This window comes from Argiope bruennichi, chromosome 4, assembly GCF_947563725.1.
Source record: "Argiope bruennichi chromosome 4, qqArgBrue1.1, whole genome shotgun sequence".
Taxonomy (NCBI): Eukaryota; Metazoa; Arthropoda; class Arachnida; order Araneae; family Araneidae; genus Argiope; species Argiope bruennichi.
The window spans coordinates 84,866,495-84,883,688 of record NC_079154.1 but is presented as its reverse complement, the minus strand read 5'-3'; the positions used below and the strand labels follow the sequence as shown (position 1 = coordinate 84,883,688).

General features: G+C 25.4%; 1 protein-coding gene across 1 annotated transcript; it reads left to right on the top strand.

Annotated features, from left to right (window-relative positions):
* Positions 1-10,538: 10,538 nt before the first annotated feature.
* LOC129966950 (uncharacterized) lies at positions 10,539-17,194 on the top strand. The gene is made up of 5 exons (XM_056081569.1): positions 10,539-10,697; positions 12,430-12,568; positions 13,584-13,729; positions 15,423-15,558; positions 16,883-17,194. Exons 1-5 carry the CDS (start codon positions 10,658-10,660, stop codon positions 17,136-17,138), a joined length of 717 nt encoding a protein of 238 aa, XP_055937544.1. The 5' UTR covers positions 10,539-10,657; the 3' UTR covers positions 17,139-17,194.

The window sequence follows — 17,194 nt, the reverse complement described above, 5'->3', positions numbered from 1 at the left end:
CTAAATATAACTTTTTTTTTCTTGTGTGATGAATAAAATAATAAACTGAAATTTCCTTTCTTTCTAATTTTTTTTTTTTTTTTTTTTTTTTTGCAAGAACAAATATTACATTTCGTTTTAAATTAAGAATTTCTTCTTTTATATTTTTTCGAAACAATATGTAAATAATAGACAAGTGTCATAATCAAGGTAAGCTGTTTCTTAGTTATATAATCACTAGTCATCATCATATTTCATATCAGATTTGTAAAAAAAATCAAATACATTATTTGGGAGATAAAGTATGTAATCATTTTACTCAGTCAATGTAAATGACCTTTTGGGTTAAACCAAATTCTTTATTTTGTTCGAGTACATAATCTTTCGTTGAGACATTTATGATTTTAACTAATTTATTCTGATTGCTCCAAGAATATCTTTCAAACAAGCGTAAATAACAACGAAAATTTATGCTTGAAACTATAATTTCGATTGACAATTTTAAGCATTTCCATTTAATTCTCGAAATTCGAAATTCTATTCTTTGATTAATTCGAATTTCATGACTAATCATCACAATTTTCATGGGGAAATTCAGTCACACTATAGCATGCGATAACATCACATGCCTTATTGTCGAAATACACGAGTTCACTGCTATATGTACTATTATTTTTCTAAAAAGCTCCGAAATCACCTTCCTTTAAAAACTAATATCATGTCAAAAAGGTCGAAAGAATTAGAATTTCTTGATATCTCGAAACTCAACTTTGAAGGTCATTCATCAGGAAGAATTGCCTTATTAATGCTATTTTCTTCAGGTCAGATGATTATACATATTGTATTTATTCACAGGAGAACATCGTGAAGCATTTTTTTCCTTCTTAAACCACAAAACTTTTCCTTTTGTTCTAGCTACTGTTTTCCACCGCTTTTAACTTTCCTGCTTCCTTCACAACTCATGTTGGTCGTTATATGTCTCATGGCTTGTAAACAGGTTTTGAACTGGTCAAGTTTTTCAAGGCCAACAGTTTCTTGTCCGAATCGGACTGGGTTGCAAAATTTCGTCGGGGTAGAATGAATATATTGACGCTGCTGATTTTAGATTTTTTTTTTTTTTTTTGCTTTTGCTAACAAATTCAAAACTTAATGCTTTTTCAAGGTGTAATTTGGTTTTTATATTATAAGTGATAGTTAAGATGAGGAAATTTGTAATTACTTCTTCAATCTATAAGATATCTAACGTAAATTTTTATCCGCATTCGTACAGAGATAAAGCGGTACTTTTGTTTATCAAAATGGTGCGTTAAGTTCCAATAATGATTATTGCATTTCTTTTCCTATATTTATTTAAGGATTAGCGAAATTATGAATAAAGAATAAGAAGAGACCAGCTTAGACTAACATATTATCCTTATCTTTGGTAAATGCAAAAACATTTCACTTTTTGTTTGAAGAAAGGGTAAAATCCTTATAAAAATGCAATGTAAACAAACTTACAAAATAATTATTTCTTTCTGCTTCTACTTCTCTTTTCCGACAAAAATGGCTGTGAAAAAAGTGCCTGCAGATCAGATTGAGTATATTTCGATAAAATTATAAATCACTGTTTTTTCATAAAGAATTCTGTCTATATTTCAGATATGAAAATTCTAAATCGACCATGTATAGAAGTATGGTATGAACTTATTTACTAGGAATTATTATTTATTGCTAGATATTTATTATCAAATAAAAGTAAAAAATAGTAACAAATGAAAAATAGGCAGATTTTGCATGTCTATGCTCATTTCATATAAATAATATCTCAATACTAGAATATCCTAGAATTTTTCGAAATAAAAAAAAAAAAACTACAAAAAAACTATTATAAAATATTATTAACAATGTTCTGAAAAGATTATAAATTTCTGTCATTTCATGAAACAATTCTGTTTTTGTAGTTTATAATGGCACTTGCCATGGACAAGATTTTAAGCCAAGGAGCGTCTCCTGTTTTAGTAGCGCCAACTAGAGCCAAGAGTACGCGTTAGTTACCCACGCATCACATTCGCTTGCATAACCCATTTTTACGTGGGGGCACATTCACACATCTCACAGATAGAACAGGTGAAGAACAACCATGCTCGACCCGGGACTCGAACCCAGGACGCCCAGAGCACGAGGAAGAACACGCTTATTTATTTACATTATTTGACACATTTAAGATAGTAAAATAGTCAAAAGAAATTAGTAAACAGAAGAGTAAATAAGAAAAACAGAATGATATCCGTAGTAATTGTTGATTAATAATCAATAGTTCCTCAACAATCAAGATTACAAAGATAATGAGAAGGTGAAATTTTGAAAGTCACAAGTCACATTCAGAAATTCAGAAACGTTGCTATGCTGCCGTATGGTTAAGAAATTATTTACTAGGAAATATTAATATTTGCTAGAAATTTATTGTCAATGAAAAATAAAACATGATAACAAAAATGCAAAATAGTCATATTTTGAATTTCTGTTTTCTTTTTCTTTTAAATAATATTTCTATTCTATTTTCTAAAATTTTTCGAAATATGAAAAATTGTCACAGAATATTATTAACAATGTCCTGAAGAGATTATCCATTACTGTTGTTTCATGAAACGATTTAAGATCTATAAGTTCAGAAATTAAAAAGCATTGCTGTGCTGCAGAATGGTTATGAAATTATTTATTATGAATTATTATTTGTTGCTAGAAATTTATTATCAAAGAAAAGTAAAACATAATAAATAATAAATGCAAAATAAACATATTTTGCATTTCAGTTCTCGTTTCCTATAAATAGTATCTATGTGCTGCTTCTTATAATTTTCCCGAACAAAAATAACTACGAAGATCTGCCACAAGATATTATTAACTATGTTCCGGAAAGATTATTAATTATTGCTATTTCATGAAACAATTCTAAGTTCTATAAATCACATTCAAAAATCAAGAAACTTCGCTGTACTGTAGTTATGAAATTCTTTACCAGGAAATAAATTTTATAAATAATGTCTGCTTTATAAAAATTGTCCTTAATTCGTAAACTCGCAAATTCTCTTTCAAGTTCGATAGTTACTTCTATGCGACTACTCTTGCGGAACATAGCAATACCACTCGATTTCCATGCATGTACAAAAAGATAAAACTTTTCTTATTCCTTATTTATTCGATTCAACCTTCATTTTTAAATTCAAAATAATTCATGCAACATGAATAACACCTTCACCGAAAATTCAAAAGCATTCCAAGTTCAAAAGTATAAAATTTGAAGAAACTAAGGTTATTCTTGGATTTAAAAAAATGTATTTTGTCCCTGAACTAAAAAAAAAAAAAAAAAAAGAAATTACCAGTAATCATATAAATAGAAATAATTATATGATTACTGGTAAATGAAATGAAAGAAACTGCAATGCAAAAAATGTATTTAATGAATAGTTTACAGTATTAAATTGCTTAAAAGTACATTACTGAGAAAGCCATTACGAGAAAGTTATGTACGAAAGATTCAATTATAATTTTACCTAACCAATAATACTGAAAAATCAATTAACTTCTAAAGGTTAGTCATGGAATAAAAATAAAAATCATTTTTGGAATTTAAATATTTTGCCTCTATTATCAGAGACAATAATTGAAATTACAATTAAATTCCACTCATATATTGCAAAACTTGAAAAAAAAAAATAGTAACTGATTTTTTTTTTAAATTTACACTGAAATAAAATCTTGAATCATTTTCTCATTACTTATTTCATATATGATGCCAAAACATAATTTTTCACATTAGCACAAAGGAAGTATGAATATATTTTTTTAATGAAAACTACGCAATGTACGCAAAATATACATTACTTAAAGCATTCCAATATTTTTAAAAGTTTATTACATCGGTTGCATTATAGATATGTTTTCATTACTTGCAAATATACTGGAAAAGTCTTTTGCAAATTTCTAACAAATATATCTTGATTCTTATGAACTGACTAATGATCTTCAATCTCAGAACATAGAAGTATATTTACTGAAAGAGGGAGAAATTTGAAATGGAGAGGGAATCGTATAAAAATAATCGGATGTAATTAATATTAATGTTATGATTTTCATTTTACTCATTATTCACCCATGCAATAGCAGTCAGATCTGACAAATTTTAATTAACGCCATCTCCTAACTCATTAAAACTGACTCATCTGATATAAAGCAATTCTTATAAATCGCCTACTCATCAGAGGCCGATTATATTTTAATGAGTATTACTAATCTAACATAAAAGTAGTTTCTTAAGCAGTTAACTATTTCGACCTCTACGGAAAATGAGTATCTAAATTGTGTCGCAAAAATTTAGAGATGTCATTACTTATTACCTCTGACGAATAAACTCGTCATAACGAAAAATTTTGTGCTTTTTCCATGACGAGTATACTCGTCGAAACAGTTAAATAGTCAGTTAAATTTTAAAAAATAAATGGTAATAATTTTTAAATTCTCAAAATTCATTGTATTTCCATTCATTGAAAAATAATATTCATTCCTATAAGGTTATTAATATTAATATTTTTTTTTAATTTTTAAGTTAATGTCTTTTTGTAGAATACATTTAAACGAAATCCTAATCCCGTTTGTAATTTAAGTAAAAAGAGATGTTTTAACGCAGGTGAATTTAATTTTTACAATTTATTACAGTGATAGAATGCACATGATGCGTTTTCAACGATGCTGTATCTTTATATTCCATTCTAATTAAAAATAATTTAATTTAAACTAAAAATATAAATGTAAATGTAAATTAAAAATTTAAATTTAAATTTAAAATGTAAATGTAAATTAAATTAAAAATTTAAATTTAAATTAAATTTAAGTTTAAAATTAAAAAAATAATAATTTTAATTTAAATTAATTAAATTTTTAAATTTAAATTAACAATAATTTGAGTTTAAATTAATTATAAATTTAATTGAGAGCTTTGTATTATTGAATTTTTTATAGTTTTATCAAATATAATTTTTATAATGATTTTTAAGGCCTCAAACTTACCCAAAAAGGTAAAACAAAGATTTCTAAATACATAAGGGTATGGTTTCTATATCGAAATATTTTCAGAGAACAAAATTTACTTATTCATTTTCTTACTTATCTCACTAAGATATCTATTAAATTAAACAAAATAATTAAAATGCTTTTAAAATAAGTAATAAATTATTTAAAATATTGAAAATAATTGCAAAATAAACTGTTTATTATATGGAAATATTGAAAATGCAATTATCCTTTTTTTTTGCCCTACTTGAGAAATAAGCAATGCAGACGACAATAATAAAAGGAATTTCTGAAACGCCAAATCTGTTGTTTAAAACTATTGTAAATGGCACAGAATAATTTCATCAGTGTCAAATATCCTTGTAACACTTCACACACAATAATTTTTTTCATTTTTTATAGATTTAAACAAACATAACAGATAATTTTCTTTCACATTGCCTAATAGAGGCCTCGTTTACTTTTCTTGAAGAGAAATTCATCTAAGAGTGCGAATTTACTTTGGAAAAACTGACAGGAATTTAATTTGAAACGTAGCAAATTGAAATACAATTTTTAGGAGAAAATGTTGCTTATGTTTCTCAGAAATCAATACAAAAATTTCTTGAAAATTGTTATACGAAAATTGCAAAACAATTGATTTATAAATTAATGCATTTGGCATAAAGCGAAGAGAAAGAAAATTTATTATGTTGCAAGCATTCATTAAAGTGTCTTTAAAACAGGCGTATATTTGAAAATGTATAACAAATTCTTTTTATATTTCAGTTTGCAAAGCTTATACTTCTCATCTAAATAAAACACTATTATTTCACTAAATTATTTTGTTTTAATGGTCAGTCTATAGATTAGTTAAATCTTAGAAAATATAATTATTACAGAAAATTTGTGAAATTCAAATGAGGTCATTAAAATTGAATTCTAACACTTCTGATAAACTAGATTGTTTTTTTCTCTTCAGTTTCACTTTTTTTTATGAATGAAGAGAAGCGTTTTATTTAAATATTACACTTAGTTTATTTCTATAGTATTCAATGTATTGTCATTTCAATATACTTTAAGAAAGCAATTATTTGATTCTGAAACTGTCAATTAAGAAAGTTATATTTGCATTTATTATTATAACAAATAACGAAATATACTATAGTTTTATTTTCATTTACCTATGTAAATATTTAATATATACGAAATATATACGAATATATACGAAAATATATACGAAAGCATCCCAGATGTTTATTTTGAAAAGTAATCCACTAAATAAGAAATTAATTGATTTCAATTATCAATTAATTTATTAATTGATTTCAATTATCAATTAATTTATTAATTGATTTCAATTATCAATTAATTTATTAATTGATTTCAATTATCAATTAATTTATTAATTAATTTCAATTATCAATTAATTTATATCAAGTGAATGTATACAAAATCAATCAAGTGAAATGTGGTGTATAATTTCATTTGCAAATATAAAATTTTTCATTAATTCAAATTTTTGTCTACTTAGAATTTGCAAAATAAAAACATAATTTTCTAATATTAGACAATATAATTGGTTAAAAAAGAATTCAAATTGGTCATTGATATATATGATAATTTCAAAAGATATTTTTAATCAATGAAAGTAAGTAATAATATAAACAAAATATGTATATGTCAACGTTTAAAGGTATTAAAAATTTTAATTGAATTTAAAAATTCAGAAACGATATTTTTGCTGAAAAATTCTACAAAAGGTAAAAAACTCAATTAAATCCTAATCAATTTCAATAAAATTCTATTTGAAAACAAAATTAATTCTACAGGGTCTACAGCGTATAAGTCTTAATACAAACAATGAAAGCGGTGATCAATTTCACGTTTTCCAGAAAGTGAACCTAATGAAAGATGATGCCATTGAAAGAACAGATTAGCATTATTATGGTGGTTTGGGAGCTGACCATCCTTCATGTAGCACATATTTTCTATACAATATACAGAATGCAGATAGTTCATGACATCATGACAAAAAAAACAAAGGATATTTTTTCGCCGATGTAAGCTAAAACGACCATTAAGCTAAAAAGTTCATAAAAGGTCTTAAAAGGGCATTTCATCGCCGATGTAAGCTAATCTGGAAGATCAAAAACGACAACAGATGAAATTTGATGATAAATTTTTGCCTTGGTGTCATGGGTTATCTGTGTTTTTTTGTACTGCATTGTGAAAACCTTGTTACTTGAAAGATGGTACAGTTCTCAAACAAAAGAATAATGTCAGTCTGATCTTCCTTCATTATGACTTTCTTCACTTTTCATTTGGATGGCTTGTCTGGAAGAAAAAGGGAGAAAAAAAGAGATTAATCACTACTTCCACCATTTCTATAGGGACTTAGGGATTTACTTTGGATTTTAAAACTATATAATTAATTCCATTTAAAGTCATTTTTCTATCCTATATCTCATACATGTAATTTTTAATTAATAATTTAATGTTAATGCAATTTTGTTTTTGAAAAGGTGACATAATAATGATTTTGGAACATGATTCTTTAAATATGGAAAATTTTATTTCGAAGTTTTATTATTACTTTTTGGAAAAAAAAATTGGTTTATTTCTAAATGGCAAACAAGAGGCTGTATATCAATAATTTTTAATCTATAATATTTTATCTAACATCATTCCTTCATGCGGAATTGAAATATTACATTTAATATTTTATTAATAAGATTTTAAAGTTTCAATTTTATTTTAATTTATTACAAATGGTAACTAATTTACTTTAATTTTTAAAAAACAACAATTGATTTCTTTCATAAGGCACGATATTTTCAATGAAAATTAAATTAATGTAAAGTAATTAAAGTTACATGATTGAAGAAATCTCTTGAAGATGCAATTTAAACCCTTGTATGATGATTTCATTCTCGAAGTATACATATTAAAACTTAATTAAATCCTGCTGTACGGTCTAAATTTTGAATACTTTCGAGATTTTTGACAAATTTATTATCAAAATAATGAAGTTGCAAAATAAATGCTAAATACATTTTGATTTTAAAATCGCCATATGGAACTTCATTCTCTCATATAAAAATATAGAACATAGTAAAGCTTAGTTTCCGTTTTAGGTTAATCCGAAAAATTATAGGTTCCAAAGTCTTTATCATACACGATTAGATGACAGATTTTTTATCTGTTAATAGGATCAAAAAAATGGTTGACTTAATACAATTTTCATGGTCATATGGCAGTTAATGAAAAAAAAAATGATCTTACCTAAATACTAAGCAGAATTTAAAAAAATATAAAGTTCTTTTGTTTTACTCTTTTAAACAACTTTTGTTACCTTGATTAGTTTTAAAGCTTTTTTTTTAAAGGAATAAAACGTGTCTTTCTCTGATTCAAGGCCTTAATCATGATCTCTTGCAAATGATCAAGTATCTGTCAATTTTGGAATTAAAGAGATGAAATAAATGCTGGAAGTATCATAATTTTTATTCATATTCGTAATTAACGATAAAGTAATTTTCAATAAATATTAATGGAAGTCGAAATAATAATTGTATTATGAATGCTAAGCAGAATTTAAGAATAAGAAATTCCTTTTATTTTTATCTTTAAGCAATACTTTTTACTTCGATTAATTTTAAAGCTGTTTTGTGTGTGTGTGTTTCAAAGGAGTAAAAAGTATCTTTCCCTGCTCCACGGTTTTGGAAGACCAAAGAATTAAAGAAATAAATACTGAAAGTAGCATATTTTTTATTGCAATCAGTCATTAAGGATAAAACAATTTTTAAGAAATACTGACAGAAGTTAAGAGGCTATTTCTAAATTATATTTTCCATCTAATGATAGTCATTGAAACACATATCCTCACCATAAAGATAATTATTTTTCTTGCATTTTTAAAATAATTTTAAAAAAATGAATAAAATACGCTTTAAAAAGGTAATCGAATGAATTATCATCTATTCATATAATTCTGATTTTGAAAATATATCTATATATATGCATTTGCTATGATTAGAAGGCACAATAGAAAAATATGATAATTTCAAGCGAAAAACGACTCATTACAATATAATTGATCTGAACAATTTTTAAAGGAATATTAATGTTCTTAATCAATTCCTTATACGTCAATGGGAGAATTGCGGCATTTTGGTTTTGGCAAAGGTCTTCTGAAATAATAATAAAAATATCCTTCTTCATTGACGAAATTTCAAGCATTGTTCAAAATGACCCATGAAAGTTTATCATTTCATCTTGAAAAGATATTTTGTTTAAACAATCAAGTTCATATATTAAATGCTGATGGAAATTCCTTTCTTTCAATACATATATTTTAAGAAGAATGTCTTGCATATTGTCCTGGCAGTTTTGGTTCTTTAATATTAGATATACAATGCTAATTAAAATTTCTGACAAAGCAGAAGCATATTTACTGCCCGATTTTATTTATATTGTTTGTTTACTTATCTTGCATTAAAATGATTTCCATAAATAATGTTATCTATTATTTCTTTAAAATTAAGGTATTGAATATTTGAAACTATTATATAAGTGATTTGAAACTTTAAAATTTTTAAACTCATTTTAATTTTATATTTGAATAAATTGATAAGAATTTTCAACACATTTTAGCTACATTTTGAAACATAAATATTTATAAATTCATTGAATCAATAAAAAGTTCCTCTCACTTTTAATTCTTTACTTTTTTTTCAACTTTTAAAAATAAAAAAAATTTCAAATATATTTTTAATTAATTTTATTTTAAACGAATATTAATAATTAACTAGACTAAAATTTAAAATTATAATTTTTAAAGAAAAAAATGATTTTTTTTTTCTCTTAGATTAATTTAAGATTAATAATGCAAATTTATTATACGTCTTTTATATATTATTTTTAATTCACTGACGAAAATAGGCAGCTATTTATTTTTCTATCTTGCGGTTTCAAAAAGAGAATAATTTATCATATCTAACAATTTTGCTGACACAAAACAAAACGTTTTTTCCACGAAACACCTGTTAGCAAACCTTTCACGAAGTTTCGTCGCTATGATAAGCGAAGAAAAACCAAACGTCTTTAAATAGAGAAGAATTAATAACAAACCACAATAAACATTTATCCCCAAACATAAAATTCCATTTCTTCCAGAACAAAAACAATAATAAAAACCCACAAATGAACTTATTGAGAATGTAATGTCCCCTTGCTCTTTTTTCTTTAATTGACGTCAGGTGACGTCTAATTCATCGAAAATAACCTGTCCAGAGGAAAGTGCAACAGTGTGTTGACCATGAAATTTTTAATCCCGAACACAAAGCATTCTTAACGAGTTTCATGATTCACTTAGGTGTTGTAGTACGTTGCATAATTTTGAAAGTAGAATGTACCACGTGAGAAATTTACAGGAAAAGGTGCCGGTTCAATATGCCCTGAGGGCTTTTTACCTCTAAAACTGAAATCATCAATGAAAATCCGGCACTGTTTCCTCCATTGAAATTGAAAAGAAAGGAATTTTGTTTTATTTTATTTTTCCATCATTCTTCGACCATCACTTGTAAGTTATATAAATGTTACAGCGGCACACCAGGCTAGTCCAAGTGGTTTCTTAAGCCGATACAATATGAAGCTCGTCATCTCAAACATTTTGTTTCTTGCCTTAGGTAAGTTGGAGCTCCTTTAAATGTTATCTGACTGAAATCTGACAGAAGATACAATTTAGGGCCATTATTAAGCTATTTTCTTAAATTTAAATACATTTTAGACTATTTATGTATTCAAAATTATATCCGTCTGCACACGAGACTTTTGAGCACATGCTACAAAACAAAAAGATGAATTTGTGATAATATTTAAATCTGATAATTTTGTTTATGCTTATTTAAAATAGTAAGCATATTTTTTTAAATTTTTGTTTTCTGAAATTGCTGTATTAAACATTGAAATTATTCTTGTTGATATATATATATATAGTATAAAATGATATTTTTGTACTTTTTCTAACATAAATATTAATTTAGATTGCATGGTTGTTTACTATTTAGAACTAAAAACATTTTATAAAGCAATGAATAGTTAACATAACTTATTTAATTTTTCAAATAGTTTTATCATGTATATTGTGATTTATTTAAATAATTCAACTTAAATATTAATAGACTTATGCTAAAATTTAGCAGATTTGCTATGGATGCTGTTGCTATTTTCACATACAATCATGACTATTTTTTTAAAAAAAATGAATTTTCAGAAATTCTAAATAATTACATCAAGACGATCCTTCAGACAATATTGAAGAATATTCTGGAGTTGAATTTTCAAATTTATGCTCTCAGAGTAAATGCCAATTATTAATGTTTTTAACATCTTTATAATTTTAATAATTGTTTAAACACAAAACGTCAATCATATCTTAAGCCATATAAAAGTCCAATTGTACAAACACAGAAAAAATGATGAATTAATTATTGACTCAATTAATGTACTTAAATGAGGAAATGAAATTAATTATTAGTTCAATATTTTCAAAAGATGAATTTCCTTTTTTATTCAATAAATTAAATTCTCATGTCTGTATAATACTTAGTTGTTAAATAAACCTTAAAAGATTTTAAATTGTTTAAATTCCATGCAATTAAATATTTTTGAATTTTCAGAAATGAAATATTGCAATTGAATGCTTAATATTTTTTTCTTTTAAAATGAAAGAATATTAAAATATTTAAAAAAATAGCAAAGTTTCCTTCTAGCAATTATATAACTTTGTTAGTATTTATAAAGTTCGTATTTTGAGGCATTTAGTATTATTTTATAAATAATACTATTTATCAAACATCTATTTTACTATGGCTGTACGCCATTGCTGTTTAAAGAGGATTTTAATTTTATTTACGATTTACATAAACTTCGTATGAATTGTAACTCCAATTTCAACAAATTTCAAAATATAATATCTCAAACACTTCAAAGAAATAAAATATTAAATAAGGAAACTACCGAATCGCAGATAAATAACGAATATATATCTATATATGTTCTACCTTAAACAAATTTTTATAGAAAATTTTTATCTTTTTCTTCCAAAACGTCAATTATTTGTTATTAAAACTAAATTATGATAAAAGGGATTAATTAATTTAATCAAAATTTATAATATACTGTCGAGTCGAATTTTAGTTGACAATTATAGCATTTAAAACTATTAATATCACTCAGTAATAAAAATATATCAATAATTTTAAATGTATTTTCTATGGTAATTCTCAAAAATAAAAAAATGGAAAGATCATTAAATTGAGAATTTTTATTAAATTTTTATTTATTATGAAATCATAATTAACATTTAGTATAAATAGAAATATTTGAAACATAATTAAAACCATCGTTAATTTACAGCTGGCTATGCTCTTGGAGCAGCCGTCGAAAATTGTCACTTCGATCGTTTGATGAAATGTGGCGACCCACTGGATGCCTTCAGAAAAGAAATGGGACAAAGCTTCCCCACGACAGAGGACCAAGTGAAAAAACTGTGCAGGTATGCATGATTTTTTTTCTGGCACATAATTGATTGTTTATTAAACAAGCATTTGAAAATTCTCTAAAAACTTTACTGTATTAATTAATTTTTTAACATATGTGAGGAAAAAAATAGTAACTATAATTAAAGAGTTTGTCATTAATAAATGTATTTTTTTATTGTTACTGGCAGTTATTGAAGTAAAATCTGATTTTTTTCAATAAAACAAATTAATGTTTTAAAATTCTTTTGTAATACAGTAATAAATAAACATCTTTGATTATTTACTGATAATGATCATTTTTTTTAATCATCAGTTATTGTAAATTTGACTTGGGATTTAAAAAATTGTCTTTTTTGTGAAATCTATTTTAAAGTATTCATTTAAAGCAAAGTTAGTTTCTTAGATTCATATCATTGCCCACTATCTGAGTATTTTAATTTATGATGTTTCGTAAAAATCTATAAATATTAGGCGAATTTCAAGTAAAATTTTAGCAAAATGTTATTTTGGAATTCAGATGTAATAAATTATGTAATTTTAATAAATATACTGCAATAGTATGCAAAGAATTTTAGAGAAATTAAGGGATTTCAATTTTTTTTCAATTGTAGGATAAATCGACCTAAATCGGATTGGAACCTAAACCTCATTGAAACCTAATTTATCGATCTAAATTGAGAATTGGTAGACCTGGATTGCAGCCTACCTATCCTCACTCATATTAATAAAATTATTCAATACAAAAAGGCTTTATAATTCTTGTTAATCCTTGATTGTTTGTTTTGTTATTATGAATTATTATGACTTTAATTATTTAAAAAGAAACAAACACCTATTAACGATAATTTTGATTACTTTTTGATATTAAAAAAAAGGCATTAGAAGCGAAGTAAAAATTGCATTAGAATATGCAATTAAAATGAGCATTATTATATAAAAAATGAAAGTTTTCAAATTAAAAAAATATATATTTTCGAAAGTTTTCAAATGTTTTGAACAATGCATTGAATTTGCGATATTTTTTTAAAGTAACATGGATGAAGCTTTGAAATGCGCCGAAGAGTTCCAAAATAAATGTATGACCCCCTTGCAATTGGAAACAATGGGATTCCTGGCTGAAGGAGCCCAAATCGTTTACAAAGATTTCTGTACAGATGGATCTAATATGAGAGCAGGTAAGCATGACCGGGTTTTTTTTTCCTTCTGATTTATCATTTAATTTCGAATTTATGTGATTTTTCTCCTTATCTTGAAATTATTAGCCCTCCCCCTCCCCGTCACTAAATTCGAAATTGCAGCATTTTTCGGTCTAATTTTCAAAATGTTGAACAATTAAAACTTTTTTGTTTTCGTTTTGAATCTGTTTAAATTAAGCAGGTAAAAAATTAATTAATTAAAATATTAAAGAGGAATTTCGATTATAGAAATAATTTAATGAGAATATAAGATCCTGAGCACAAGTCAGGTTTTAAAACTCCCAGATTAATTATAAATAAAAAAAAATGACGGAGGCACTAACAAATTTCTGTGATTTTCAGTAAATTGGATGAAAATGTCAAAGAAATATTTTTAAGCAGTTCTGTATTATAAATTATTTTACTTTCAGAAATTCTATTACATTTGAATTAATGAGGATATTTTACATATTTAATTGAAATTATTAATATAAAGACTAATTATATAATTTTTTTTTAATATTCCCAAAATAAAATTCCTTAAACAACCACTATAAAGAATAAATCATTTATCAATATATTCAATGAGGCATGGAAAAAAACCAAAGAATTATGATTATGTATTTTTAAAAGCAAAAAAAAAAATGATAATTTTATGACAAAATTCGTTTTTTTAATCAAATGACAAATAGTTCAGATTACTTTATGGAATAATTCTGATAATCTAATAATATTTTCATGTTTCGACTAAGAATAAAATAGTATATTTTTATTTGCTCACAAAATATAGCAATAAGAATTGAATACGATATTCAAAAATACTCCAATTAAGAAACAGTCTGAATATATGCAATTTATCTCTTTGAAATTGTCAAGTTTTATTTAGTTTATCGTATTAAAATAATTATATTTAATCTAGGTCTATGAATATTTATTTTTTGGTTTTAGAAACATAATTTTTTTTTTCCATTTCAAATAGCAAATTGAAATAGGAGAAACTATATTATATTATTACCTACATTATATGATTCTGGCTTAAAGTATCCTCAAATTTACTTTGAATTATTTTAAATGACTAATCGCAATCTCTCACTCTCTCCCTAAAAAATTGCAGAACGCTTATAATCGCTTATAAATTTTTATTCTAATAAACTTAACTGTCAGAACCAAACAAGAAAAAATAGTTCGGACCAATTATATGAAATTTTGTCAGCTTTTTTCTATAGATTGATATATCTAGACCCGATTAAGCAATCCAAATTGAATTACAATATTTTTACCAACAACTAGGAATTCTAATGGGGTATCAAATAAAAGAAAACAAATGTCATATAATTTTTAAAGAACTGCCAAGTAGGTTTTCCTTGATTTCTTTGTGGTTTTTGAGTGAAGCAAAATCTAGTCCTCAGGTAAAAAAAATGGTTATTCCTTGAATTATATCTGAGAGATTAATTATTTGTATATTTTCTACAGTTCCGTTTAAACTAATGTGTAATCATTTAGACAGTACTAAAGCATAAAATCGTGAAAATATTTCGGGGTTTTGTATCTCCTATTTCTATTATTGATTGTTTCAATATATGTAAACGGTGGTGCAGACAATTATGATATATTTATGCATGCAAGCCTCTTTTTCTGAAATTAAATTATCTTGATTTTTTTTAAGTAATGCTAATTTCTGTCTTTATTTTAGAATATCTGAAGCATGCTCAATGCATAGACGATGCTTCAAAGACTGACGAAGCCAAGGGATACTACAGCTACGTTGAGGCTGCTTTGGAAGATCTGACTGAGAAACCTCCGACTGAGAGATTGCCAACCACTTGCTGGTAAACTATTTTCGATTTTTAAATTTTCCTCGATTGTTTCCTCGAATTTTCCTCATATGTTTATGAAAATGTAAATTATTGTTAGGTCTCAAAACAGAACAATATAATGGCAATCAAAATATACAAGTAATGAAATAATATAATCAGTTAAAAATAATCAGCATGCATCATGAATGTATAAAGTCCCATTTTAATTCGATTGTTTCGAATTAAAATCCTTTCTGAAAGGAATAGAACAATAGTTTCTTTCGTTCGTCCTCGATAGCTTCTGATAACGAAAAAGTAAGAGGTATTGTTTAAATTATGCAAACTTTAATTCTTCGTTTGTTGAAATTCCCTCTGTTGTAAAGTAAAACATTATATTAACATACATAAAAAATTTCTTCGGTCTTATCCTGAGTTCATAACTATAATATATTCCCAGAAAATAGTATAGTTATGCAATTTATATTCAAAAGTCCAGTAATAAGTGCGCGAAGATTCAAACACAAAAATTCGCAAAATTCTAAACTCATATTTTTAAAAATATTTAAAATTTATGAACAATTTGCATTGCTTTGAAAAATAATCATTCATTAAGCAATTTAACTATTGAAATCTTTTAACCCAAATATTTGTTTATATTTAATTAATATTCCCATCCTTAAGACGAGTTCAGAGTTATGAAATTATAAATAATTGATATGTGTAAATAAATGCTTTTAATTTATATTTTATAAAATTTTTGGTTTTGACATCCATTTTAAAAATTGGATTTTAGATACAAAGATAAAAATTCAATTTATTATTTCAGGAAGACATTTAATTCCTACTGGTAAAGGTTAGGAGCTTTAGAAATTTGATCAAATTTTTAAAATGATCAAATTTTTTTCGAGGCAAAAATAAATAAATAAATAAAAAAAATCATGAAATAAAAAAGTTTTATTTATTCAAAACATCATCTTTTTTTTTTTTTTTGAAATTGCAGCATATTACCCCGTTACCGCAGAACTGAGCTAAGTATTATTAGATTATTGGTATGAAAATATCCACCTTTCATAGATGTATTGAAGATTTTAAAATTGTAAAAACTTATTATCCAGACAAAACTTGCATGACAAATATATTAAAACACAAATTTTAAAGATAGGAATTAATTACATATATATTTTTTCCAAGTGCCATTGGATTACTAATGTTACATGTTAACATGCTTTAGAAATGTATTTGAATTTTTTTAAAAATGAGAAAAAAAAATTCAGATACAATCAGTAACATAATACAAATATACTATGTAAAAAGCATTCATATTTTTTTTTAATTTGTATTTTGTTTCTATTAACAGCGGCTACAAATGGCTAGATGCCAAATTCAACAAGATGGGCAAAGAAAAGTGCGGTCAAGAAGCCGTTGATGCTTTCAAGAACGTTGTCGAGATGGTTGTGTCCAGTCTGCCCAATGTCCTTTGTTCAGGTTTCGAGCCGGACAGCAAACAGTGCACGGCCGTCCTTCCTGCCGCCGGCGCCACGCCCAAAGGCACCATCAAGAACTCCCACATTGCACAGACCTTTGCATCTGTTTATCTTCCAGACCTGCAATAGAATCTTGTAAAGTTTTGATTTTTTGTAGTTAGTAATAAAGTTTTTGTTAAGTTTTC